Source organism: Apodemus sylvaticus, chromosome 15 (assembly GCF_947179515.1).
Source record: "Apodemus sylvaticus chromosome 15, mApoSyl1.1, whole genome shotgun sequence".
In the NCBI taxonomy this organism is placed as follows: Eukaryota; Metazoa; Chordata; class Mammalia; order Rodentia; family Muridae; genus Apodemus; species Apodemus sylvaticus.
The window spans coordinates 54,279,141-54,305,451 of record NC_067486.1 but is presented as its reverse complement, the minus strand read 5'-3'; the positions used below and the strand labels follow the sequence as shown (position 1 = coordinate 54,305,451).

Below are 26,311 nucleotides of genomic sequence, written 5' to 3'. Positions count from 1 at the left end.
CCTTAAAGAGGATTGTGGGACCCTGGTATCTTCCTCTTCCCATCACTTTGTGGCCAGGAGGTGGACAGATTCGTTCCGCCACATATTCCCTGCCTTGATGCAGTGCTCAGAAACGATAGGGCAACTGAATACAAAACTGCAAGCCAAGACTATCTTGCCTCTTTATAAGCTGTCTACACCGGGTATTTTGTAAAAGCAATGGAAAGATCATTCAAAGTGATCGCTTGTGATAAGGCAAGCCTAATTTTATACAATATGATGAGTCATTATTAAGGAAAAAGTATTACAAGTAATATTTCTAACAATATCATCGAGGCCTCCCAAGAAGTTGATCTTGCTCATGGTTCATAGCATCTCAACCTTGCAAGCAACAAGGAAAGTCACTACTGGGACTGTCAGGAATCTTAGATTTGGAGAATTTGGAGGACAGAGAAACCCACCAACACTTCTGTATGCTAAAGATGAAGCTCTAAGCCTATGACGTTTCTGGTTGGTTTTCCATCCTTGTGATACAGGGCCCACTGTGTAGACTAAAGGGGGATCTCTAGAATGATAGAACCCACAGGAATGTTCTAGTAAATTATCGAAGTTGATTATCTGACTTCATTAGTAATAGTTGTTTAGCACAGTGTAGTTTAGTATCCAGATATAAAATGTCTGTTTGCTAACTGAATCACCTTCTGAATTATGTCAATGGATCAAGCCTAGATAAAATGTTTTTTTATAATCATGAATAATGATAATGTATAACAGCAAAGGGAACGTCATGCTGGACTGCTGGCTGACATACACAATGAATATTTAATTACCTAGGGGTATGCATACATGTTTTCGTCCACTACTTTTAGTTTGAGAGGGGATAAACTAACCAAAACTTTTATATGTGATTCTTCTTCTGAACTCTCAAACAGATGTTGCACAGTGTAGATGGTTTCTGTCCATATAATACAAATTTTATTGTACTATAGGCACTCCAATTTTTCCATGTCATTGAGAAATCTTATTCCAACATACTTTTTTTTAAGCAATTAAAATGCCTCTGATAATCTTTCTACTTTTATAAAGCAGCTTTGCCACCCTATAGCTTTTTTCATTAAGGAGGTCATTAATCACTAGTGAAGCAAAACAATCTCTGACATGTACTCATTCTAACATAAAAATCTACTAAAAAGGGAGTAGAAAACTTCCTTTGAATGTTTTCCTTCCTCAATAGGGCTATGGGAGAATTTATTTTTCCACCATTGTCCTTTTACTTCCAATTAGTTTTTCACCTTAAGCAGAAACTTGTTTTAGACTGGAAAATAGAGTGAACTCAATGCATTTTGTTTGTGTAGTCTGGTGGTGCTGTATGATGTCAGAGGCATGGCTGATGGGAGTTTGGCATCATGTGAGCAGAGGAAAACAGCACCACAGAGATTGAGGCAGCCCTTGACTTTCCAGATGACTTGCTGCACTGACAAATTCTTGCCTTATTATCTCACTGACTGCCTCTGTCTTAAGTATATACCAGTGAACTTAATGATATAAATAACACCATCATCCCTTCTTGTTCTTAAAAGAAAGTTCATGAGATAGAAGAAATTCAGCAAAAGGCATAACTAGACGTTAGCTTTCCCCAGAATTTCTAATGGTTGTGCAAACCCTTGGGTGCAATCCCCAGCACATGAAAGATAGGGGAAAAATGATGCTAAGGAAGAGAAGAGAAAAGAAAAGGACTCTAGAACTCTGTAGAACAATTAAATAATCACAAGGCTCTAGCATTGGTGAATCTTCAAAATTTCAAAATGCCCAAAAATGTCTGACAAAATAGACAAGAAAGAGTTATATGGGACTGAGAGCAAGAGATAAGAGGGACTGTGGCTTGCCCATATGGAAATTCCACCCCTCTACATGGAATGGATCCTTAGTGTCTGTCTTCAGCCCTGTGAATGCAAGTCAGGACAACAGTTAAGTCAAAAGAGTAAGATTACCAGTCGCTCCATCTCCTGCTCCCTGAGTCTCTCCTCCCTCTGTCTTCGGTGATAATCCATCAGGTCGTCGCGTCCTGAGATGGAGCTGATGCTACTTTTCCGTTCTCGAAGGACCGGCTGTGGAGTTTCTGAAGAGAGCCTCAGGCTTTCCAGATCAGAGTCATCAAGCTCCATTGATCCACAAGAGTAGTTCCTCCTGGCCACAAACACTCGGTCTGGCTCTCCAGAAATAAAGGAATGACTTGGGCTGGTCCCTGAGTATGAAGCCCTATCAAAGTCATCAGAGGAGGTGGAGGCCAGGAGCATCTTCCGAGCCACTCGGGGGCTGGCAGGAACACTGAGGGCGGAGCTTACGTAAGGATTTCCCTCTGACAGAGAGGTTTTATAGGGTGAAGCCCCTGAGCTTAGAGAAGAAAAGTTAAGGTAATTGTCATTATCCACTAGGCTGTGAGGTAGATCCTTTTCTCCTAACTGACCTCGTCTGGAATTGCCCAGGGAATTTCTCGGAGGCAGGCTGAGAGGCGACATGTGGTTGTCTGTGGCTTTATACAACCTGGGAAGCGATCGGCTGTAGGCACCCATATTACTCAGACTGCTCCCTGAGTATTTCCTTGTTCTCACACTGACATTTTCAGAGGCTGACTCCTTATGCCTGCTTAACCTGGGCTGAAGTGTCAAGTTGTCCTGAAGGTTCATCTTCCTGGCTTGCTTTGGGCTTGAAGGCATGCTCGCTGCCCCAGACCTGCTGATAGGTGCCGAGCCAGTGCCACTCAAGGAATTTCCGTTCCACATGGTCAGGAGCGAGCCAGAGGCTTTTCTTCCTTCCAGCCCCCCTAGAAAGTAGACGCTGTCATGTGATTTATTCCTAGAGCTGTATCTGGAATAGGGAGGCTTCTCTGAGAGCCTGCTAGACCTCTCACTGTCTCGACCAGTATAATGATCCAAATCTGCTCTCCCAAGCGGATAGCCGCCAAGAGAGGCTGCAGAGCTGAGGAAGGAAATAGGGGGCTTCATGGAAATATTTTTATCAATTCCATCACAGAACTGTTTGTTTCCCTGGATTTTGGCCAAGGAGGAACTGGCCCTGACGCTGGTGCCCAAAGGAGAAGGGCTTCTCTTGGTAGACACGGGTTGAGAAAGGGTTAAATATGAGCCAGAATAGTCGCCATTGGCTTTAAACTTCAGACTTGATGAATATTTCCTCGGGCTTACGCTCTCCATCGTGTTTTGGGGCTCGTTCTCCAGGGAACGGACTGCAAATCCTTCCTCTAAGCCCCCATTTTGGAATTCCAGCTGCTTCTGCATGTGGCTATCTTCTGCCATAATATGGCTGGACCCTGTAAAGGGACAAAGGAGAAAGTTTTAATTTAAACTCACATGAAAGTGTACTGGAAGGTGAAAAATGAAGACCTCTGATCAGGGAGATGTTTTTAATACAAAAGGAAACTAATTCAAGTTGATGACAATGGTATTTGAGGCAAACAAATCCCTAGTAAAATAATGGCTCAAGATTAGGCTGGTATGTAAGAGTGGGACTTTGAGCCCAGTATTTTAGTCTCTGCCCGGTGTCTTCCTGAATATCTTGATTGTGCCTAAAAAGAACCACTAAATGGCTTTAGATGCTTCCACTAGAATCATTAATCAGCTCAGAAACAGTCCGGAAGAAACAAAACTCATGTCTTGACAGAGGAAGAAAGTTTATGTTACGTACTGATCCAGAATATGAGGGTGTGGTTCTTTTGGAGGCAAGCAATATAAGTTCAATTCTTAAGTGGACAGCAAAAAGCTCCTGTGCTCATCAGACAGAGGTAAGGGACAAAGGACACTGGACTGAAGGGTGTCCCCAAGATTGCTGTCCCATGGTCAAGGTGGTACATTTAAAAGCCCTAAATTATTCTATTCTTCAAATTCCTTAGTACCCCAAATGTGTTGTGCTTGTCCTTGGTAGTGAGACCTCTTTTCTCACAAACGTACCTTGCACCTTCTGGTCTACCTACCAAACTCCAACCCACCACTCAAGAGACAAAATAGGACTCCATCTTCCATAAGTAATTCTTTTTCAAAAATAAGTATATATTTTTAGGTTTTAGGTTAGAGAGTCAAACATTGACTTAAAATTTTAATCTATGAAAATTTCCTTGAATTAAAAGTAGCACTGAAAAGTGAAAAGGCTATATTTCTGAGTGAAAGAAACTTTATATTATTAACAAAGGAAAACCACAATTTGACTTCAGTAAGTACATGCAAGCCTAAGATGTTCCTCCAGCCCTCAGGGACCTCAGACACTAATGTCTGATGGAACAGATTATGTCTAGAGTTTTTACCTTACATTCATCGCTGACTTCCATTGCTCTATAAGCAAAAACCCTTAAAACATTTTTAACTACACACATCCTCATACGGTAGAGGGAAGACATCATTCTCTTTGCTTAGCATCAATTTTTCCTGGGGAAATTCAAGTATCTCAGCATGGAACTGCTTCTTACTGACAGACAGGAGTCAGGGAAATGTCCCTGCTTATGTTCCGGTGATACGAGGAATTGCCTCCTCATAGAGCTACAATCTCTCCCCACCCCTATGAATTCCGCCTTGGATTCATTGTCCTTCAAAGCTCTATTTGGATGTATGTTAGAATGATATATTTCAAAACAATAGCCTAAAATCCACACAAATCATCAAAGCTAAGCCTAATATGTGGTTTCCAGTGAGTTGTGAACCTCCTGTTTAGCTTGTTTTTCATGTCCTGTGGCCACTGCCCCTCTATCCCAAGACAATGCCCTCATCAGTTTCTTCCAGTTCCAAAGTTGAAAGCGACATCAGTCTCAATTGTGACATTTCTTGCTCTACTCCTTTGTAGGAGTGAAGGTAAGACAACCCTTGGTCTTTTTCTGAATTCATTTTGTCCCTGGTTGGTTTGCCATTTTGAAATTTTAGTAAGTTTTGACCAGTTCTCCAAACATAAATATTTCAGGACTAAGAAAATAAGAAAAGAAGATGGATCCTAATAGGAGTGAAGGTAAGACAACCATTGGTCTTTTTCTGAATTCATTTAGTCCCTGGTTGGTTTGCCATTTTGAAATTTTAGTAAGTTGTGACCAGTTCTCCAAACATAAATATTTCAGGACTAAGAAAATAAGAAAAGAAGATGGATCCTAAAGAATTTCAGTGTATTATATAGAAAAAAATACCCTAAATGCCCAATGATATGTGGCAAAACTAGAATTCATCACAGGAGTAAACAGTGTGAAATCATTTAATACTACATTTAAAGTATATTTTATAGTATAAAATATATTCATATAATATACATTAAAAACATTCAATAAGTTAACTACTTTCATGTGTGTGTGTGTGTGTGTGTGTGTGTGCACATGCGCACGCGTGTATGTATCCATAAACATTGATTGATTGCAAACTCAGGTTCCTCTTGTACATATGATGTGCACAACTAGCAGTTTTCCTACAGGCACTTAGGTCAGAATTTGGGGAGTCATCATGACCTCCCCTGTTGTGTCTATTTCTCTTTCATTGCCTCTATCAATAAGCCCAGTCATCGCTGTCCTTCATCTATATTCTAAATCTGATACTTCTTGCTATTTCACTGATGCTCCCCACAGAAACAGAGCATCTTTTGTCCCCTTGTGTTTACCCTCCTCCCACAGCAATAACAATGGACTGGAAAAGAAATTCATGTTAAAAGTTACTACTGATTTTTCCTAGGGTGGTAATTACTAGCGATTCCATATCAGTTTACATTTTGTACATTGTTACTTTTCTATAACAACTTGACATAAAATATTAGAATATGGTCTCTCTTACCACCTTGTTTTTTAACTTGGTCAGATTCTCGTGCATTTGAACACTTGGTCACCAGTGGTGGCTCTGCTTGGGATGGTGGTAGAAACTTGAGGTGCTAGAGGAAGTAGATCACTGTGGGAAGGGTTTTGATATATATACCTCAGCCTTACTTCTGGTTGACCGCTTCCTAAGTGCAGATGAATGGGACCAGCAGTTTCTCACTCCTACCAACATGTCTCTCTTGCCATGATGGACTGTATGCCCTCAAACTGCAAGCCAAAATGCAACCTTCCTTTAAGAAGATTCTTGTCCGGCATATTGTCACAGCAATGAAAAGTAACTAATCAACCACTTTCAAAGATTTGCCATCAGATACATATATGGAATCCATTCATTTTTCTTGAAGATGTGTTTGTCACCTAGTTGAATACATATGTATACTTATCTGAACTTGGTATCTCTTAGCCCTGCATGCCAACACAACACTAAAGGAAATCAGCTAGACGGTGATCTTCCTAACTCCACAAATGAACACAGTAGCTGTAGAAACCTCTCTTCTTTCTTACTTCAAAGACACTCTTCATTGGAGGTGTGATCCTATGAAAGGAAACCTAGAGATAGGAACTGCAGGCCAGTAATTAGTGATGCACTTGGAATTGGGGAGTAGGGTGTGAGCAAGGGCAGTAGAGGCAGGGGTAGAGACCCAAGTGGGAATGTACGATTGATTCCTCCAAGCAGTTGAGGACTTGACTGTAGGGAGAATGCATAGGGGATTACCGCTGAATTTATGGAAAAAAAAGGAGGAGTTAGGCTAAAAGAGGAAGGCTGTGAGGACACCTTGGCAAGGCAGCTTAAGCAAGAGAAGGGAAAGAGGTGGGAAACACAAAAGAAAAGAGCAGAAGCAACTCCTAGGTTTACAGCCATCTTCAGGTTTGACGCTGCTATATTTATTTTGGGTTTCCTGAACATTTTATGTGAACAAAGTAGAGGTCCCAGGGAAACTATGCAGTCCTTGCATTGTGTTATTGGGAAAACAAAACTGAAATGGAGGACTTGATGAATGAATTCACGCCCTCTTCTATACATAGCCTCAGAAGGTCTGGGCGCAGCAGGGAGTGCATCTGGTGCCCATCTGAGAGAAAGGACAACTTGCGGGAAGTCTAAACAGGAAAGAAGTTAATGTGTGTTGAAATGTTTGCATTTACTTTCCAATCCATAAATTTAATCCTTCCCATGCTCTTGTTATTTTACCACCTAAAACATGCATTCATCTTACTGTCAATCAGAAAACGCCAGGAAGTCAGGACGGAGTCTCATGAAAGATGTTACAATAAAAACCACAGCCCCTTTTCCCCTGGAAGAGAAAAATTACTTCAACAAGCAGTTTAAAGGAACGTCGTTAAACATTTCTTCAGAGAGCTGCTTCTCTGTGGTGTGGTTTATTAAATGGTTTTTTAAAAACAATTCTTCAGTTCTGCTCCACTCACACCAGATGACAATGGAGCTCATCTCATTCAAAACCTAACAGTCCAAAGGGGTAGATAGGACTCTGACGTCACCAGAGCCATGCACACTGTTGGCACCAGCAAAGGAGGGTAAGATAAGAGCACTGACTTTTTCAGACAAAGTGTTTGCTGCATTGCAGTAGAGAACAGGTCTGAACATCTGGTGGAAAGATGCAACCACCCCCCTGGCTTTGGCCAAGTAAATAGTTTTGGAAGATTCCCACCATACACGGCAGTGACATATCTTTTTACCTTGCTGTGTGTAGGCACTTGTGAGGGTCACCTGGAATGGCAGGAATTAGCCACAAAACACTGCAACTAAATAACTATAGAAAAGCAGAAATTGTGCCATGCTATTGGTGAACAGAAGCAACTTTAGGAAAGCCAGCTTTTAAAAGTCTGCAGGTAGATATCAAAGTGCCCATAATATAGTGTCTCGAGTCTATCCCGTGTCCTGCCAGAGCTCTGGAGCTGGGGTGGCTGGGGTGAGTGAGGGTGGGATTCTGCTCCTGTGTGTTTTGAGGCAGACAGAGGTTGATGCCTGGTATTTAGGGATCTCCACCATGCTGGTGGTCCACAGGAAGGCTTAACTCTCAGCCCTGCTGTTTACAATATGGCACTGTTAGGATTACAGAGTACCGATGGCATGTAATTGAATTCAGGGCCAGTCAAGCAGTCCTCTCAGAAGCAAATGCCATTCCTCACAGGAGTTCGTGTGTGTGTGGGGGTATTTCTGTGGCAACCAATGGCAGTTGATAGGACCTGAGGGGATCCTTTGAGAGGACTGAAGAGAAAAACTGAAAACTCTATTTTAACCACAAGGCCTATGCTTTATAAGGGAGAACAATACATACACGGAATCTTCCCTACCTTTCTACTGACATCAAAAACCTGAGCAAGAGAAGACTAATTAGAAGCCTCAGGAGCAAACGCTGCCTTCTCTCCCCTAGTCCCCTTTCGGAATGCAAAAGCACTCTAAGTCCCCTGTTCTTCTCCAAACCTTTGCTCCTCTCAGTGCCCTTACAGCAAACAAGCCCTCCCTACTTTACAAATAATTACTCTTGACCCTCAACCCTTCTCATACTCTTCTCTCTCTGCAAACAAGCCTCACCTCTCCACACATCTCCCCCAGCCATCTGCAACTACTCCCTCCTCCAGCAAACACTTCTAGGCCCTTTCTCCTGGTAGTTCTGCCTGCTACACAGCCGAAGCCTGAGCTTCCCACTGCCCCGTCTCAGTCTCCATAGGACCAGGCTCTGTTTCTCCCACATTCTAGCTTCCTAACCTCTATTCTTTCAAGCTACTCCTCCCCAATCATGATGTGTTAGTAGATGTAGTACTCTTACTGTTCTTATTGCTTCAACAAATGGATCCCAATTCTTTTCCTTTGCATCATGTTCTTTGCTCAAGGATCTACCTGTTTGGGTAAGATAATTATTAACCCTTAGACTCACATAAGTAGACTGATAATCTCCAAAGAAGAGGCTTGTATGTCTCACAAAGACCCAAGAAGAGCAGCTCCGGGTGTGTGTGGAGGGGACTGAGGGGAAGTATTTGTAATGACTTGTCTTACTCCAGAAGACTGTACCTATTACAGCAGACAGCTGTAAACCTTAGTGAGTACACACACATACATACAAGAACTCATTCTCCACATCGCCACAGCAGCCTAAATCACACAAAGCCTCTGTAACACACAAAGATGATGTTTCAGAAGCCAGACTTAAAGCATTTTTAGGAACAGCTCGATGTTGCAGAGATAAAAAGCAGAAGGAAGGGTTAGGGCTACCAAGGATCAGAATGCTCGGGTGACGTCTCAGGGTACCTACTCCATGGATTCTTTCTTGTTTTTCTTTTTTAATTTTTTTATTTTATCCTTTCCTAAAGCCATCTAAATGGAGGATGATCATTAAGGAAAGAAAAGCAGATTACACTTGACTCTACAAGAAGTGAGAAGAATAGAAAGGAATGGAGATGAAAACAGTGAATGCAGAGAGAAGACACCGGGACACAGAGGAAATGGACATCTCAGTTCCTTCCAGTTCACCATAAAGGTGTCCAGCCCCAGGCCACGCCTCCTTACAGTGCCCCCAGTTGCCCACTTGTACTGATGTCTAAACTCTGCCATACAACACTGCAAATGGCACCAAAAGGAGTCTAGCAATCATCACAGCCAAGAGCAAATAACTGTGCTCCCCCTGAGGCTGTTTCTCAGATCAGCTATTTAGTCTCAATTGTTTTATTTTATGAATTGGTGGGAATTTAAAAACTTAGAAGATACAATCAAAAGGCGAAAGGGTCAATTATAGGATTTTTTTTTAAAGTTTTTGTGCTAGTCCCTTCAATAAAATGCTTGTCTGCAGGAACTTTACGGCATTCTTTTGACTATCCAAGGAATTTGGCTGCTGTTTCCTGTGATAAGTCTTTGTAGTGGGGAAGGAGGAGAGAGAGAGCAGATTCTGCCTCAGAAAACAGGGGTCACTGAAGTTCCCTCCCACTGCTAAAGTCCCAAGTTTTACCTAAATAATCCGGTTGTAAGTTTCCTCAGTTAGACTCACAGGTGTGTTTAAACAGTGATTTATCTTTAACAACGTGTGAAGAGATAAAATATATTCATTGAGTAAAATAAGAATAAATTTAAGTTCAAGATTATTCAAATTAGAATTATGTCTCTCATGATAGAAATTACAAGGAACCAAAGAAGGCTCTTTTTGATATTGTTGCTTGTGTGTGCACAAGCAGTATGTGTCGGGGTGGTGCATATTCTGCAGCCTGCATCTGGAGGTCAGAGGAAAACTTTCTAGAGGCTAGCAGCTTTGCTTGCTAAACTTGTTGCTGAAAAGAATGCTCTAGTAAAAAAACAAAACAAAACAAAACAAAACAAAAAAAAAACACTACAGACTGTCTTTGGTGGCACATTCCTGTAATCCCAGCAAGGGAGACCAAGGCAGGAGGGTCATAAGTTCAAGGTCAGCGTAGCCTACAAAGGAAGATGTCTCAGAAACAAAACATAATAGCAACAAAACCTTAAACCCCCCCCCCCACACACACACACAAATGTATTCACTTAATTCTAGAACACAGAAAGGTATAGTGGGCAGAAAGGCCCAAAACAAACAAACAAAATGTGTTCAGTCTTAATGAAAAAAAAAATCCAGGTTTGAGAAGAAGCTATCCTAGGTTAAAAGACTCAGGAGACATGCCAATGGAAAGTAATGGATGTGCATGGTCTGCATCCTATGTGCAAAGATCCATCTGCTTAAAAAAATGTCTGAACACACTGCTGTTTACATGGGTGTTTGATGCGGGTGCTTTGAAGTGTCTTGCATCAAGGATTAGGATCAATTGAATTATTTTTTTCATGGGACTATGTAAAGCATGTAGTATTGCCTTGGTATGTAAGTACTGTAGCTTTACCCTAGAGAAATACCTTTAAATTACGACTCTGGAGAGTGGCTGTGAGGACCCTCTGAGTACTTCCCGGTGCTTTTCCTTGAACCTGGTAAGTTAGCAGTGAGTGCTGGTGCACCCTGGACATGACAGGTGGCTTGTTTGAACAACCACAATTTGACTGCTGCCTGAAAATCAGATACATTGCTCCTTTCAAAGCTGCAATGACATATTGCTCAGAATCACGCTGCAAATTATTTGAAAATCTCGGCATTTGGAACATGCTTTGTAACAATCCATACTCAAAAGGAAAATGAGGTCTCCAGATGAAACCTAAATAATGAATATAAACCCTGGAGACCATAGGTGCCTGGATCACTATATTACACTTTTAGTTTAAATTTTCCACATTAAAATATTTTTTCCAAAAAGATAAATGTACTCTGGAGCCAGAGTAAATAAAAATAAAATCAATACACTGACATAAATGATAGTGACTCAGTATACAAAAAATAAAGTGGGTCTCAGCAACTTGAATGGATACCAGCTCATCATACTAAATCAAATTCTATAACAGATGATTTTTAATGTACCCAGGAGAAATTTGAAAGCAAATGCATTGGTCAAGATTATAAATAGGTAGGCCATCTCTATTAAAGATATTTACAAGGTAATGCTAGGTAGAATACCTAGATTTCAACAACATTTGTGCCCAAATAAAAACATCAGCATGAACAGGAGGCAATGAGTCAGAGATAGGAGGGTCTTGAGTTTATCACAGCCAAGGCTTCACAGGGGAGTCTGGACTACATAATGAAAACATAAACAGACAGATAGATCAGTTGGTATGGTAATGTGCTTGCTGTTCGGGTCTGAGCATTGGTATGGAAGCTGGGCACAGTGGAACAGGTTGGCAGCCCCAGTGTCAGGAGCAGGGGAAAGAGACAGTGCTTTCCTAGGGCGCGCTGGGCAGACAACAGTGTTGAAATGATGAGTTCCAGCTGGGTTCAGTGGAATAAAAAGAAACGTAGCCATCTAGAATAACACTTACTTAATGCTGATCTTTATTCTCCCCACATAAGTGCCCACATCCACACAAATACAAACATTTGTCACATATACAGACAGAGGATACCACACATATGAAATACACATTAAAAAAAAAAGAACAATAAAACCCATTGCTTTAGATGATTAAAGTGTGCAAGTATCCGTGGAAACTACCAAACTTTCCATATTCTAACAAGTTTCACCCTAAAAAGAGCATATTTATGGTTAGAAGTGGGTTAATATGGCCTGTAGATTTTAAAATTCTCTTACTTGGCCTGAGAAGATGGGGCAAGATGCATCAGTGGGTGAAAGCGGTCACTGACAAGTGGACCTGAGGAACTTGAACCTCAGGACCACTTCAGGGAGAGAGAAAGTCAGTTCCATATATGCCATTGGAATTTGTGCGCCCTCCCTCACACAACTCCTCCACCAGAGGGATAAATAAATATAATAAACAAATAAGATCCTGTTATTGCTTCTCAGAAGATGGGGCAATCCTCTGGGTAAGAAGTCACTGACCCATATTTTGAGGGTTTTTCACTGAAACCCAAACCAGTTTTCAATGTCACTTCTTTCCGCTCATGGGTACAGTTCATACCTGGGGTTAGATGATTCTGACCAAGTCCCAGACAAACCGGGACAAATCCTCCTCCACTGTGAAATCATCCAGGGTCGGTGAACTAGAGAGATGGAGAGCCACAGGGTATACTGGACAGAGAGATTATTTATGTGTATGAGCTGTGGTCTTCCTCTTGAGTCAGAAAAGGGCACCAACCTTGCATGCAAAGCTACTTGTAGAAAGAATGTGAACCTAGCATGACATAGAGAAAAATTCTACTTTGACCTCTGAAGCCACTATGTACTTTATGAACTTAAACTGAAAGTCGTATCCATGACAACAAAACTCTCTCTGCCCTATCCATCCTGCCTTGCTTGTCCCCATCACCACTGACTGTAATACATCCCCTTAAGAATATTTGATTTTTCCAAACAATATTGCCCAGACTTAAATCTTTACTATCAACCCAATATTATGATCTAGCCATGATCAGAGAATGAATAGGTTCTGGGAGCGGGAACAAATGGAAGTCAGAGATGTATTCTACACTTGGAGTGGTTTTAACATCACCCCACCCCTCACTCTTGAGAGATCACATCTAAGGCCTTAAGTATGTTCAACAAATGTTCTACCCCCTATCTACACCCCAGCATATTTTCCCAGTTAACTCTAAAACTGGGTTGGATGAGCTTTTAAAGGATGTTGTGTATATCTTAATAGTAAAGATACATTCTGAGCAATACATGGCTAGTTGATTTCATCACTGAGAACATCTAAGAGCATGACTTCACACATGAAGCAGGACACATATCACAAGGCATTCTAATTTTACTGGACACCATCAAGAGTTCAGTTGAGTAAAATGTCACTCTATGGGCCAGTGAGATATAGCTCAATAAAAGTGTTTGCACTGCAGTGAATGTAGAAGGAGAGAACAGTTCCAGAGTTACCTCCTGGCTTCCATATGCATGCCATGACATGTATAAACTTTACTCATAAACTTTACTCTACCCAATTCATTTTTTTTTCAAAAAAATAAAAATCACTGTAAGGCTCACGACCACACTACAAATCGCAGAGTTACAATGATGATGTAATTGTGTCATTTATTTGACAGTTGGTTATACAGAGTGGTTGTTGTAAGACAACATAAGCTGCCTTGCTGGAAAGCCCTTTAAATATTGGGAAACAATTGACTGAGTCAAACTTACTTTTAATCAACACTGGGTTTTCAAGACCTTTACTTGTACTTTCACCTGTGTGTGTGGGGGGGGGGGGGAGGTAGTGAGGAGAGAAGGGGAGGGAGAAAAGAAGTAGAAGAGGAAGAAGGGAGAAGAGGAAGGGAAGATAGGAAGGGAAGGGGAAGAGGGAGAGAGAATGTCTGAGAGAGAGAGAGAGAGAGAGTGTGTGTGTGTGTCTGTGTGTCTGTGTGTGTGTGTGTGTGTGTGTGTGTGTGCCTGTGTACCTGTGTGTGCTCAAGGAAACCAGAAGAGGGCACCAGAGCCCCTGGAGCTGGAGTTCAGGCATATGTGAAACAGTTGCTATGGGTCCTTGGCTGTCTGGAAAGGTGGCAAGTGTTCCTAACTGCTGGGCCATCTCTGCAGGCCCTTCGTCCTCAATGTTGATGGTATTTCTGCTGAGGTCTTGTTGTTGTTGTATTTGGATTTTGTTTTGTTCTTAAATATTTAACTCTCTGCAGGAGACCTAATAAAGGAAATGGCTACTTTCAGATGTTATTTTTATTGTAATGGCTAATCCAGGACAAAGAACACTGGACAGGCTTGCCAAGGACACGAGGCAGGAGGTTAGTTCTCTTTCTGTGTCCACCAACTAAGAGGAATCATATACAGAGTGAGTCATTTCATGGATGTCCACCCTGCTGAAGCGGAGGTTTGCCAATATTTGAGATGCTGAGAGTGAACTAGACGTTCCTTGTGCCCCCACAGGTTTCTGTACTCCCAAAGATTACTGGTAAAATAACCCAGGAGTGCCAGTTACATAATGCAGGAAATGGAAATGACCACAGAACATAAGCATGTTTTAGAGATAAGATAGCAGCTACCTAATTGGGCAAAGCTTTTCCCCCAAGGTCCCCCAAGGCTTGCCAAGGTCATAGTGAATCATCTTGGCCAAACACAGTGAGAAAAGGTTCTAGTGAGAACTGTTAATGCAGTATTTCATACCGGCTGATTCAGCAGTGCCTACGAGAAACGTTTCATCTGCATTCCTATGCCCCGCAGTTTCCTTAATAAATCTTAAGTTGCTTTTGAAAACACACTTCAGCAATGATGCAAACAGCGTGGCAGCCAGACACTTCTTTCCAGGCCTTTTGGAATACCTCTTGACTGTTCACACTGGGTCTGCTTTGGTCAAAGGAATGCAGGAGTTGGCTTACATCACTTGTACCTGCTCCAGATTCACCAGTGCAGGGGATCAAGAAACAAATCTCAGAGAACTCTTGTAACTCCCCCACTTTCATTATTTGATACACTAATTCCCCAATCACATTGCCAATCTGGAGAAGTCACCAGCGTCATGCAAACAATCTGTCTAAGATGAGAAACACCAGCAGGCACTGACCTGCTGAGCTGCAGTTTAGAAAGCGCTGACCCTGTTTAAGTTAACAAGGTTTAATACTAGAATGTGCAAACCTTCTCTTCCTCTCCTTTTGCAAAATAAGGAAACACACTTCATCTAATAAAATCAACTGATCACATTAAACAAATAGTTCTTACATGTGCTAAAACTATATAATTTGGCCTGTTACCTCGTGTTATTTATCTGGGTCTTCCCAGCCAGCAGTGTCTGGCATTCCCACATGTTTATGTGATGACTTTTTTACCCTTGGCTTTCTTTCTCTGACACTGATAGCCAGAATGCTTAAACGTCTTGTCTTTAAAGTACATACAACACAAAGCTGCTTTTCAGTGATATACAAGAAGCATCCCTAATTATCAAAGTCTATTTTATCATATATCTATTTTACAAATTAACCCCTGGATTTTTTTGTATGAGACAAACACGAACTCTTGCTTGGTACGTTTTATGCTGAAGGGATTTGAAACACTTGACCTACACCATGGCTTAACTTATTTTCAAAAGAAAAAAGAGGGGGCTGGAGAGATGGCCCAATGGTTAAGGGCACTGACTCCTCTTCCAGAGGTCCTGAGTTCAAATCCCAGCAACCACATGGTGGCTCACAGCCATCTGTAATGAGATCTGATGCCCTCTTCTGATGTGTCTGAAGACAGCTACAGTGTACTTAGATATAATAATAAATAAATTTTATTTTAAAAAAAGGAAATAAAAGACAAAAGATACATTCTTTAAATCCTAAGAAATATTTTAAACCGCTGACTTTCTTGCCATAATTACCAAAGTCCACAATGGCAGGATATTGGGGCAGATAGTTATGGAGGTAACAAGAATGAGCAGACAGGAGGTGAGAAGGAAAGGGTTGCTAGCCCTCCAGGGAAGAGCCTGCAGGGGGCAGATCTCACCTGCCTGAGAGTCAGCCCTTCTAAAATCATTACCCTAAATGTTTCCATGTGTTTCCTGTGAGATGGATCTCCTGGCTAGATGCCAACAGAAGACCATCCCTTAACAGCATGTGGAACCCTGACCTCCCCAGGGAAAGGCACCCCAAAAACCTTTCTTCTAGCAACCAAACCTCCACTATTTGAGGATCAGGAAGGTCACCTGGCACCCAGGACTTGAACCCATAACTACAGGCCTAATGTCTAATGCTTGTAAAATGAACTAGTCAGTGTTAACATCCGTAAGGACTTAAATCCACAACCACAGGCCTAATGTCTAACACTAGTACAGTAAACTAGCCAGTGTTAACATCTGTACCTGATGCAGCCACACAGGCACAACTTTTCAGATACTCAAACACTCACTGAAGGTAGGCAGTGTGGTTTATGCCTATGATCTCAGTACTCCAGGACACCAAGAAACAAGTATCATGGAGAGTTTGATGTAAGCCTGGGGTACAAAGTAGGTTCCAGGCTAGCCTAGGCTACAGAATGAGCCATTTTCCTGAAGCAAAACAACAACAAGAGATAGAAAAAGAAAAAAAAAAACATTGAGGCAATTCTTCTCTAGAAATGGAGCCATACTAATATGAAATTAAATTAGCAATAACTTTGTGCAAGATAATATGTTACAGAGCAGAAGTCACGAAATATGTTCTGATCTGTTACTATCCAACCATGTGTAAGGCTTGGGAGCAGTGGTCTCAGATAAGAGAATTTGGTTTTTCGAGAAAGAGTCTCACCATGCCCAGCTTTGACTGACCTAGCACTCATGATATAACTGTGATGGTCTGAAGGAAAATGGCCCGCTAGGATCATATGTTAGACCCCAGTTGATGAACTGTTGGGAAGATGTGGGCTTGTTGAAGGAATGGTGTAGCTGGGGTTGGGCTTTGAGAAAAAGCCCAGTCTTTGTCTCTGTCTGTCTGTCTGTCTGTCTGTCTGTCTCTGTCTCTGTCTCTCTTTCTCTCTCTCTCTCTCTCTCTGTGTGTGTGTGTATATGTGTGTGTGTGTGTGTGTGTGTGTGTGTGTGTCTTTTACTACCTGTGGATCAGGACTAAAGCTCTCAGATACTGCTGCAGCATCACGCCTGTCAGCTTCCCGACAATTAAATGTTTCCTTACCTAAGAGCTGCCACAGTCAGGGTCTCTTTTCACGGCAATGAAACACTAAGACAATAGCCAAGCTGGCCCTGAACTCATAGCAATTCTCCAACCTCAGCTTATTTAATCCTGAGATTACAGCTACCAAGCTGTTAAAAAAAAAAGACCTTAGTTGTTTTGGGTTTTATTTGAAATGGGTCTGATGTAGCCCAGGCTTGGCTTTAAGCTTGCTATATTGTTGACTATGACCTTGAACTCCTGATCCTCCAACTTCTACCACCGGATGGAACTGTAGCTATACACCACCATTCCTGCCTCTGTGATTCTGCAAACCAGACCTAACCCATCATCGTGCACGTTAGGCAAGCATTTTACCAGCTGAGCTCTATCCCAGCCTGGTAAGCTTTCTAAGGTTCCTTGTACTCCCAGAATTATCTTGTCCAGCCTGCCCCAAACAGTCAAGCTTGAGTTGTCTTCAGATTTCAACTTGACACAATTGAATGTATTCTGTATACACACCCATCAGTTTATAGATCTCCCGTACCCACCCACCCACCCTGCAGCTGCCAGGGATCTTTCTCCCTCCATAACCAGGAGGTTCCTCCCTTTCCCTTCTGTCTTCGATAACTGTGCCCATTCATGTGCTCTGATCCTAAGGCCCAGGGAGAGACTGAAAGAGAAAACCTCAGATGCTCCGTTTGCTACCTGCATTCAAAGGCAGCATCTGCTGTGTATGTGGGACCATCTGTTGCTCGTTTTAACATGGAAAAGATAGTGCAGGCCTCAGAAGTGGTGTCACAGGTCACACACACCCAGACATATGCTCCACAGTCACCAAGGCTTACATCACTGCCCCTAGCTGGGAATTTATTTTTGAATTGGGGAATGCTATTGCTAAAACTCTCAAGAAGGGTGGCTTTGTTGTTGTTGGTTGGTTGGTTGGTTGGTTGTTGTTTCTTTGTTTTTAAATCTGGCTTGCTTAAATATCAATTCTTAAATTCTCTAGTCTCAGGTTCTAGCAAAGTTGCGCCTGCCCTGACTGACCGGAGGCCTTGCCAGTCTCTAATCCCTCAGCTTACTTGTCATCTATGAACTGGGAATTGAACTTAGTGATCACCGAGGCTCCCTTATGCTCAAATTCAATTTCAAGCCAATTCAAAAGCATAAAGAAAGCCTAACAACTTCCTTCATCTCTACAGGATAGTAAGACTCCTAGTGCTGAGGGCAGAAGGGTCCCACTGCAGATGAAAAGGCTTGTGGGGATGTGGTCTGTGTGAGCAACCAGAATTAAGTAAGTTTGTGAAGATCTAAATTAAATTAAGATCCTCAATTTGCTAACATCTGTCTGACCTGAGAAACGTCCTGGAACAGGGTTTGAGACGGGTGGATCTCTGTGTGTTTTAGACACTGCACAGTATTTAACAGCATCCCAGATCTCTACTCAGTGGATGCTGATGGCACTTTCCTACTCTCAGCTTCATAACCGAAAGACTGTGCCTACATTCAGACTGGAGGCCACCCCTTCTTCCTGAGAACTACTGATAAAACACATTTTATTGGAGCTTTAAGAACAAAGCACATCACTAAGAAGGCGTTTCTGTTTCAAATGAATGGCATTCCAACATCTAATAATTAAGCACAGAGAGATTTAGTGACAACGTATAAGGCTCAGGTATTCTTGGAAAAGGTACAAAGTTCCTGTCTTTCCCTGTCACCCATGTCAGTACCTCTCTGCCAAAGGCTGAAATGTAGCATCCTGTAAGGTCAGTTACCATAACCACACTTCCGAAACTGCTTTAAACAATTATGCAAAACTAATTAAGACTCCTGAAGGGAATTCTCCATTATACTCCACAACCCACCATGCTTAGAGCCATCGACACTGAAGAAAGCAATGCAAAGCAGTTCCATCAAGTTCAAGCCGATCAACTTTGGCTTTCCTTCCCTCTCCTGAAAATGCCAGCGAAAGTGGTCAGCTTTGGCTAGAGTTGTTGAAAAGATGGGTTACATCTTTGCCCACCATCTTAGCTAGCTTTTCTTGCTTGCCCCAAGCAGGGATCCAGCAGACAGCCCTGCAATCCTTTCTCACCCCAAAAGAGCAGCAGCTGCCAGCTGTGGGGAACCAGACAGAAGCCTGAAAATTGCCTGCCCTGATGACTGCTCTTAACCAAACATCTCCTTTTGCCGTTTGTGAGTGAGCTAGGATTTGCAAACTTCCCTGCCCCTGGAGTAAAAGCTACGCTAAGCTAAACGTAAAAACTCATCTCTCCTCGCTTTTAAAGGCCTTTGTCAATGTTTGGAGACTGCAGAGTTTCTTAATTACACACAATGTTTAAATTCCACAATGAATTTATCAGGGAAAAAAATCATTCAGTTAAAATCTTTTAAACAACTAAGTCCAGGACAAGAAAAGGGAACCTTGGGAAAACACAACTGTTAGTTTTCAACGAACCTTAGCTCTTTATTCAAACGAATATTTACACGATTGAACCCAATGACACCAGGCACATTCTGTTAAAATAATGGACTACTCTAAAGGTTTATTTACCCCAGATCCAATGAGTCTGTTGCTAGCCTACCAGGGACTAAGAATTCAAGTGCTCCAGAGGCCAACGTTCAACCCTACGAAAATGTGAACCGTATTTGCAGTCTTCTATCTAAATTCGGTCGTTTGAAGCCCAGAGGAAAAATGATCTCAAACACACAAGATAAAGCCCAAATTGGAAGCTTAGCTACAAGTGTCATGGTTGAACATTTCCATCTGTAATTTACATGTTCATATACAGGAGGAAAATGTGGCTGGCAAAAATATTTACACTAACGGACTCCACATTTTAAGTCTCTACTAGACTTATTCTCACAGCTGCTCGGAGACTAGCTGTGCATCCTAGAACTCTTGAGATACCACAAAAGGAAGACTTCTAGGGAAGAGGGCTGGGCCAGGCGAAAGGCTTTCCAGTCCTAGCCAGTCCACTTAAAAGGCTGCAGGATTCTTCCCTCTTTGAAGTGACAAAGGTAAAAGAGGAGCCTTTGGAAGGAGGTTGGACTTATAAAGCTCTTTCAAACAGGAAACCCCAACCCGGGAAGGGACAGCCCGTCAGCCTTTTAATTTCCTGCCGGTGGCGGGAGTTAGCTGAGTCCTCCCTGCTTCAAGTGCTGCTGGCTAGGGCTAAGTTACTGAGCGCAGCAAGCAACAGTTCAGCAGCTCCCTGACCTGCTGAAGCAGAGGGTCGAAATGCTACCCCGACTTGTAGCTGCTATCCCTACAGAGGAAGAGACCACTACGCCATCAATGTGGGGTATGATAGGGAAACCATAACTGAATCACAATCAGGAGCTCCTGGAGGGAATCTCGGTCCGGAGGGAGGCTCACTGTGCAGCCTCATTCTAGAAACAAAGTACAACTAGAAGCTTATTTCAGAAAGGTCTTCTCTGAGTCTTGTATTCCTCAAGATCCAGCTGTGGACATTCTTATTCCCGGGGATCCAGATCTCTAAGCAACCCAGACTTTCCGCAAAAGTTGCCTTTGGGACCCTTAATTAAATCTTGCCTTTTAGACCCAATCACTCTGGAAACGTCACCCCTACGGGGACACCCGTTCTCCACAATCCTTCCACCCCACATCGCCGTGCACCATGGAGGACAGAGCACTCTAGGACTGTAATGTTCGGGTTTTGCCGACCCCTGCCCAGGCTTTTGTCCCTACAGCCTGCAAGGGAAGCAAAGAAAATCTGCGCACAGGGCGCCCACTCACCAGCTCATCTTTCTCTGGAACTGCAACTCTCTCCTCGGGTCCCGCTGCCCTTGGGCCTGTCCCTTGCCCCCGCCCTCCCTCCCTGCGTCCTAGTCCGGTCCCTGCCGCAGCCGCAGAGCCGCAGCCAGACCCTGCCGCTGCCGAGCACCGCGCACTCCGCGCGCCCCTCCCGGTGGGGGCGGCCACCGCCTCTTCTCCGCCCCCGACCTCCGCAGAGAGACTGGAGGCTACCAACTCGGCTGAGGGGGAGGTTGTGTCCCCAAGGAGCCACCAGGGTGCGCAAAGGCAACGCGGGCCGGCTCCTTCAGGCCCTCTGTAGCCCACTACTCACCTGGGGTGACAAGAAGGCCGAATGTAGGTGACCACAGAAGGCAGGCACCCTGGTTGCTCTGTGTGACACTCAGCAGCGCCCCTCGGGCCGCGGTGTGGACTCCTCGAAGCTCCCTCCAGGTCCCGACCCCAGTTTCGATGCACCGCAACGATCCTTGGAGTTCTAGCTAGGAAGTCCTGGAGCCTAGGCTCCTAGGCAGCTAAGTTGCTGCTGCTTTTACTGCGGTTAGAGTGGCCTGTCCACTGGTCACATCACCAGGCTCAACTTTCTCAAAGCTACATTCGCAGCAATGTAGTGGAAACCTTTGTCGTTAGCTTTTCCTTTCTTTTCTTTTCCTTTCTTTTCTTTTCTTTCTTTCTTTCCTTTTTTTAATAAAGTGGAAATGGGACGAGAGAACACACGTCCTAGAGTGGTGATTTCCTCCCCATGATGAAGTTTGTGCTATGTGAAACTCCAGGTGACCGCACCTTCGCCAGAGACTGTTCTCCCCAGGGCAGGTTTACCTGATGCGTCAGAAAAGCAGCTGTGCCAAATAGCAGTGGAACCGCCCGGGGACAGGGCTGGAATCAGGCGGATTTAAAACTCCAGGATACTGATTGCCTCGGAGTGATGTCTCATAAACTGTTTTGCATTTTCCAACACATTTAACATAACCAGTGGAAACAATAGTAACATGAACGTCTTTCAGCGTTGCTTGCCTGGGCGCCTATTCCGTCTTGAAACACGCACATGTGGATCTCTGAAAAGTTCTGGCCCAGTGGGGTTCAGTCAACCAAAGACAAAAAACCCTGGAGGAACTCACAACGTGCAAAATACGGAAAGCTCAAGGACTGGCAAGCTCTTTAATAACAATATGGCCCGGGCAAATTGTTTTAGCTACAACCAAGGATGTCTTTCAAGGTTGTAGCATAGCAGCAGGGGTACCAGGGCAGGTACTTCCAGTAGTTAATAAGCCTCTGCTTCAGCCATACACAATGCCTTCAGCTGTGAGAACACTCGCTAACAAAATGTGTATTTAAAATGTTTTATTTATTTAAGCAAAAGTATGACTTTATATATATATATATACTATTTATTCCTGTGTGTGCTTTGGTGCATGTGCGTGCACGTGAATTCAAGTAAGAGGGGAAGGCAAAAATGGCTGTCAGCCACTCAACATGGGTTTTGACAGCCAAACTCTCTGGTCCTCTTCAAAAGCAGTACAGCTCTTAGCTGCCGAACAACCTCTCCAGCCCGGAAAGTTTGACTTTCTGTGACAGCCACTCCTATAAGGATGTTTTAGAGCATTCTCAATGCGCCACCCAGGTAGGATTCGCCCCACACTAATAAACTCCCGTGACTTACACACCGTCCTTTCCCCTCATCTCCACGCACTTAAAATCATTCATCCCATCACAATGAAAGTAAAGACAATGAAAGTAAGAGCCACTTGCCTCTTCCACACACTTACCTGCTTAACTATAGCAAAATGCCGGGTCAATTGTTAAGAAAAGCTGTCTAGACTCTCTGTCTTCTAGTTTACGCCAATCAGAAATTGCCTTTATTGTATTCCCCTGAGCTTAAATTATGCAACTGAAAGATTGCTTCTTCCCAGGTAAGGTGGTGGTACGTGACAATAATCCCTACTCTTGACAGAATGATGCAGGATGATCAAGAATAGTGTGCAAGCTTGGGCCTCTTAACTAGTTGGGACCAGCCTGAGCTATGCAGAAAAGACTGACTCAAAACACCAAGGACTGACTGTGGAAATCAATATGGTGGTTCCTCAGAAAATTGGGAATCAATCTACCTCAGGATGCAGCTATACACTCTTGAGCATATAGCCAAAGGACCATCCATCCTACCAAAGGTCAGTTGCTCAACTGTGCTCATTGTGGCTTTATTTGTAATAGCTAGAAACCGGAAGCAACATAGGAGTCCCTCAACCAAAGAACGGATAAAGAAAATCTGGTACATCAATACAATGGAATATTACTAGGTTGTTTTAAAAAGTGACACCATGAAATTTGCAGGCAAATGGATGCTACTATGGAAAAAAAATCATCTTGAGTGAGAAAACTCAAACCCAGAAAGATAAAGATGGTATGTATTCACTTATAAGTGGATACTAGCTGTTAAATACAGGATAATCAAGCTACAATCTGCAGGCCCAAAGACTAGGTAAAGAGGAGGGCTCTAGATGGGTAACATGGGTATCCCTGGGAAAGGGAAAGATAATACCTTTGGGGTGTCAATCAGGTTGGGGTGCTCCATGGCTGTCTATGCTGCTCAGCATTAACAAGTTCAATCATTATTTTCTCAGCAGTGGGGGAAGTGGGTGCATCTCACACCTTAGCAGCAGTTACTGGCTGATCACTAGCTCCCATTTCTCTTGCTTTTCCTTATGGCCAAAGCATTGACTACCCAAAGTTCAGACTTTGGACCTAGTTTCCATCTATGGCTTCCATTAGTGCTGTTTCTCTACCCTGCCAAACTAAGTCCCATCATGAGCTGACTGTCCACAAACTTTGCACCCAGACCAATCCACTCCTCCCAAATCCCAGACCCCTGGCAGCTGCTCACATAGGTGCCTAAGCCTAATGAGCTCTTATTTACCATTTCCAACACTGATTCCTTAAAATCATTTCCTCAGTCTCCAACCACTCTTTTCCAACCCCAGTCTTCCTCATACCGGGTCTAAAACCTTGCGTCATCCTTGAATTTCTTTTCTCTCCAACCCATCAGAAAGTCCTTTCTGCTCGTATCAAAATCAGCACAGAATTCACGTGCTTGCTACCACACTGTTTCTCTCAGCAAGAGCTCACCTGCGGTACTGCCTTGACTTTACCCTTGCCCTGTTCCAGTCTCTGCTCTCTTACAGGATCGTGTCAACGTAGAAACCGGGGTGATCATTGTAAAACAGTAGGCAACACAAACTACTCCTTTGCCTACAATTCTGCGGTGACCCTGTTCAGTTGGTCACTGCTGAGCGAGCCTTCTCTCCCTGTGCCTCCTGCCTCTCTCGCTCGATTCTTGAAGCCCTCAATATCTCTTGTTATCTCTCTCCTCAATATCTCTGCATCAGACTTCCAGAGGCACGCGCATCTGCCTCAGGACCTCAGAGCTTGCTCCCTCTCTGTCCTAGGCCCCTCTCCCCACTCCCCCACCCCCCCACCCCCCACCCCCACCCCCCACCCCCCCACCCCCCATCCCCCACCCTCCCACCCCCCCCACCCCCCCACCCCCGTCTAGCTTGGCCCCTTTATTCCTTTGCTCAAACTTAACTGTGTCACTCAGGCCTTCCTGAACGGTTCTGCTAAACGTTTACTATGAATTTGCCATCCCAATAAGTTTTCTTTAGTTCATAGTTGTAATTTGTATTCTAACCGTGTCAGTCATCTTCCCATTACTGTAACAGATATCTGACATAAACTCATAAAGAGAAAAGGTACTTTGGGCCCACAAGTTTAGGTGGTTTCAGCCAACAACTGGCTGGCTCTGATGCTTTGGGTCTGTGGTAAGGCAGCACGCAGCCGTGTACAAGACAAGAACTGCTAAGACCATTCCTAAGAAGAAGAGGTTGGGGCCAGTGGCTGATAGTACTAACTCTTCTGTGACACAAACACACACACACACACACACACACACATACATACACACACCACTTCCATTTGTTTTTGTTTATTTTGATCTTTATTGTTTTTTTTTTTTCAAGATACAGTTTCTCTGTGTAGCCCTGGCTGTCCTGGGAATTGCTCTGTAGACCAGGCTGGCCTCAAACTCCCAGTGATCTGCATCCCTCTGCCTCTGGAGTACTAGGGTCAAAGGTGTACGGCCCTGCCTGGCTCACTTGTTTCCTCTTTTTGTTTTTTTGTTAGCTCGTTAGTTTGTTTTGTTGTTTTGTTTAGTTTTTTTTTTAAACATTAAGACATTGTATCACCATCTCACTGGCTGGCCTAGGGCTTGCTGTGTAGACCAAGCTGACCTGAACTCAGAGATCTGACTGCCTCTGCCTTCAGAGTGCTGGGATTAGAGGCATGTCCCACCCATGTTGGGCTTAAGGTTTTACTCTAATCTTCATTTTTTTTTTATCTCCTCCTAACAGCTTGGTATGAAGGTGACCCAGCCTCCAATGAAAGGGCCTTTAGATAATACTCCAGATCTCTAGCTATAAAGTGTAGAAATCACAAAGTGTACTCCTAAATTATGTTATCATCTGCATAGCCTCACTAGAATAGAAGTCCTAGACAGACAGATTTCTATCTTTTTGTTCCCTATGCTATATCACTAAAACACCTAGAAAGTTGCCTGACATGAGTTCACAGTACGGATGAATGATGTCTTTGACTCAGTGCTTATAGATGTTTCCCTGACTGAAACATGCTAACCAATATACTTAACCTAGATAATTATTCTCTAAGGAATATGCCTGCTAGCACAATATACATAAGTAGGCAATATTTAAGTTGCTAATAATCATGCCCAAGTAAAACAGCACAGATACTTATTAAAAACAGCATTTACGGTATGGATCGTCCTACTTTATGGTATTCAGAAGTTGCTGTGTTCACATTGTGAGGGAGGAAAGGAGGAACAGAGATGTCAAGTTTGCTTAAGCTTTCAGTTAGTGTAGACTAGAGTGCAGGCAGAGGGGTTTGTAGAGTACTCACACCCTTAAGTGCCTCTCTACCCCACCTCGTCTCCAGAATGAATACTATCAGAGGAATGTCTGCACAGTGACTAATGCCTAATCAGTAGACAAAAACTAATGTCCACTGTCCTGCTCTCTCTGATGATAACTACATTCCTCAAAGGCCAGGGGGTCATTTTATTCACATTTATGTGAGTCACATGCAGGGCCCTGGGAGATATGGAAAGGAGCTACCAGAAAGTCCTTACTTAATGTGGTTTTCAAAGTCATGAAATGAAGCAGAGCTTCTCTTGGTGAGTCAATGTAATTTCCCCTCCGTTCTGCAATATCAGGGCAATCTGATGGCAGAAGGGATCCACCCCAAGATGCAAGAGGCAAACAGAATGTTAAAATCAGACCTTTAAGGTCTTAACTCATGGGAGGAGGGGTCATTCAACAAAGAACTCCCACTAGCAGTAGCACCAGATTTATATTTAGTTATGATGTTTTATGAAAAGAGACTAGATGATAGAAAGGCCTAAGCTCTTCCCTTTTATGTTTTAATTTCCTGGGTCCTATTTTATTTCATCCTTACTTATTTTAAACAGCTCAGGCTGGCTGTGTAACTGAGACTGGTCCTGAACGTCTGTCTCATCCTCCTGACTCTATCTTCTGAATGCTGGGATTGGTGTCGCCATTATGCCCA

General features: G+C 43.2%; 1 protein-coding gene across 6 annotated transcripts in view; it reads right to left on the bottom strand.

The window, feature by feature from the left end:
* The window catches only part of Phldb2 (pleckstrin homology like domain family B member 2), a 94,076-nt gene extending 73,304 nt beyond the window's left edge, over window positions 1-20,772 (bottom strand). For all 6 annotated transcript variants that reach the window (XM_052158433.1, XM_052158438.1, XM_052158434.1 and 3 more), the window contains exons 1-2: window positions 20,666-20,772; window positions 1,971-3,307 (exon numbers count right to left, since the gene is read on the bottom strand). In XM_052158433.1, coding sequence (XP_052014393.1) covers window positions 1,971-3,293 — 1,323 coding nt within the window. In that variant the 5' untranslated portion in view covers window positions 3,294-3,307; window positions 20,666-20,772. The remainder of the gene's footprint in view (window positions 1-1,970; window positions 3,308-20,665) is intronic.
* Window positions 20,773-26,311: the final 5,539 nt, after the last annotated feature.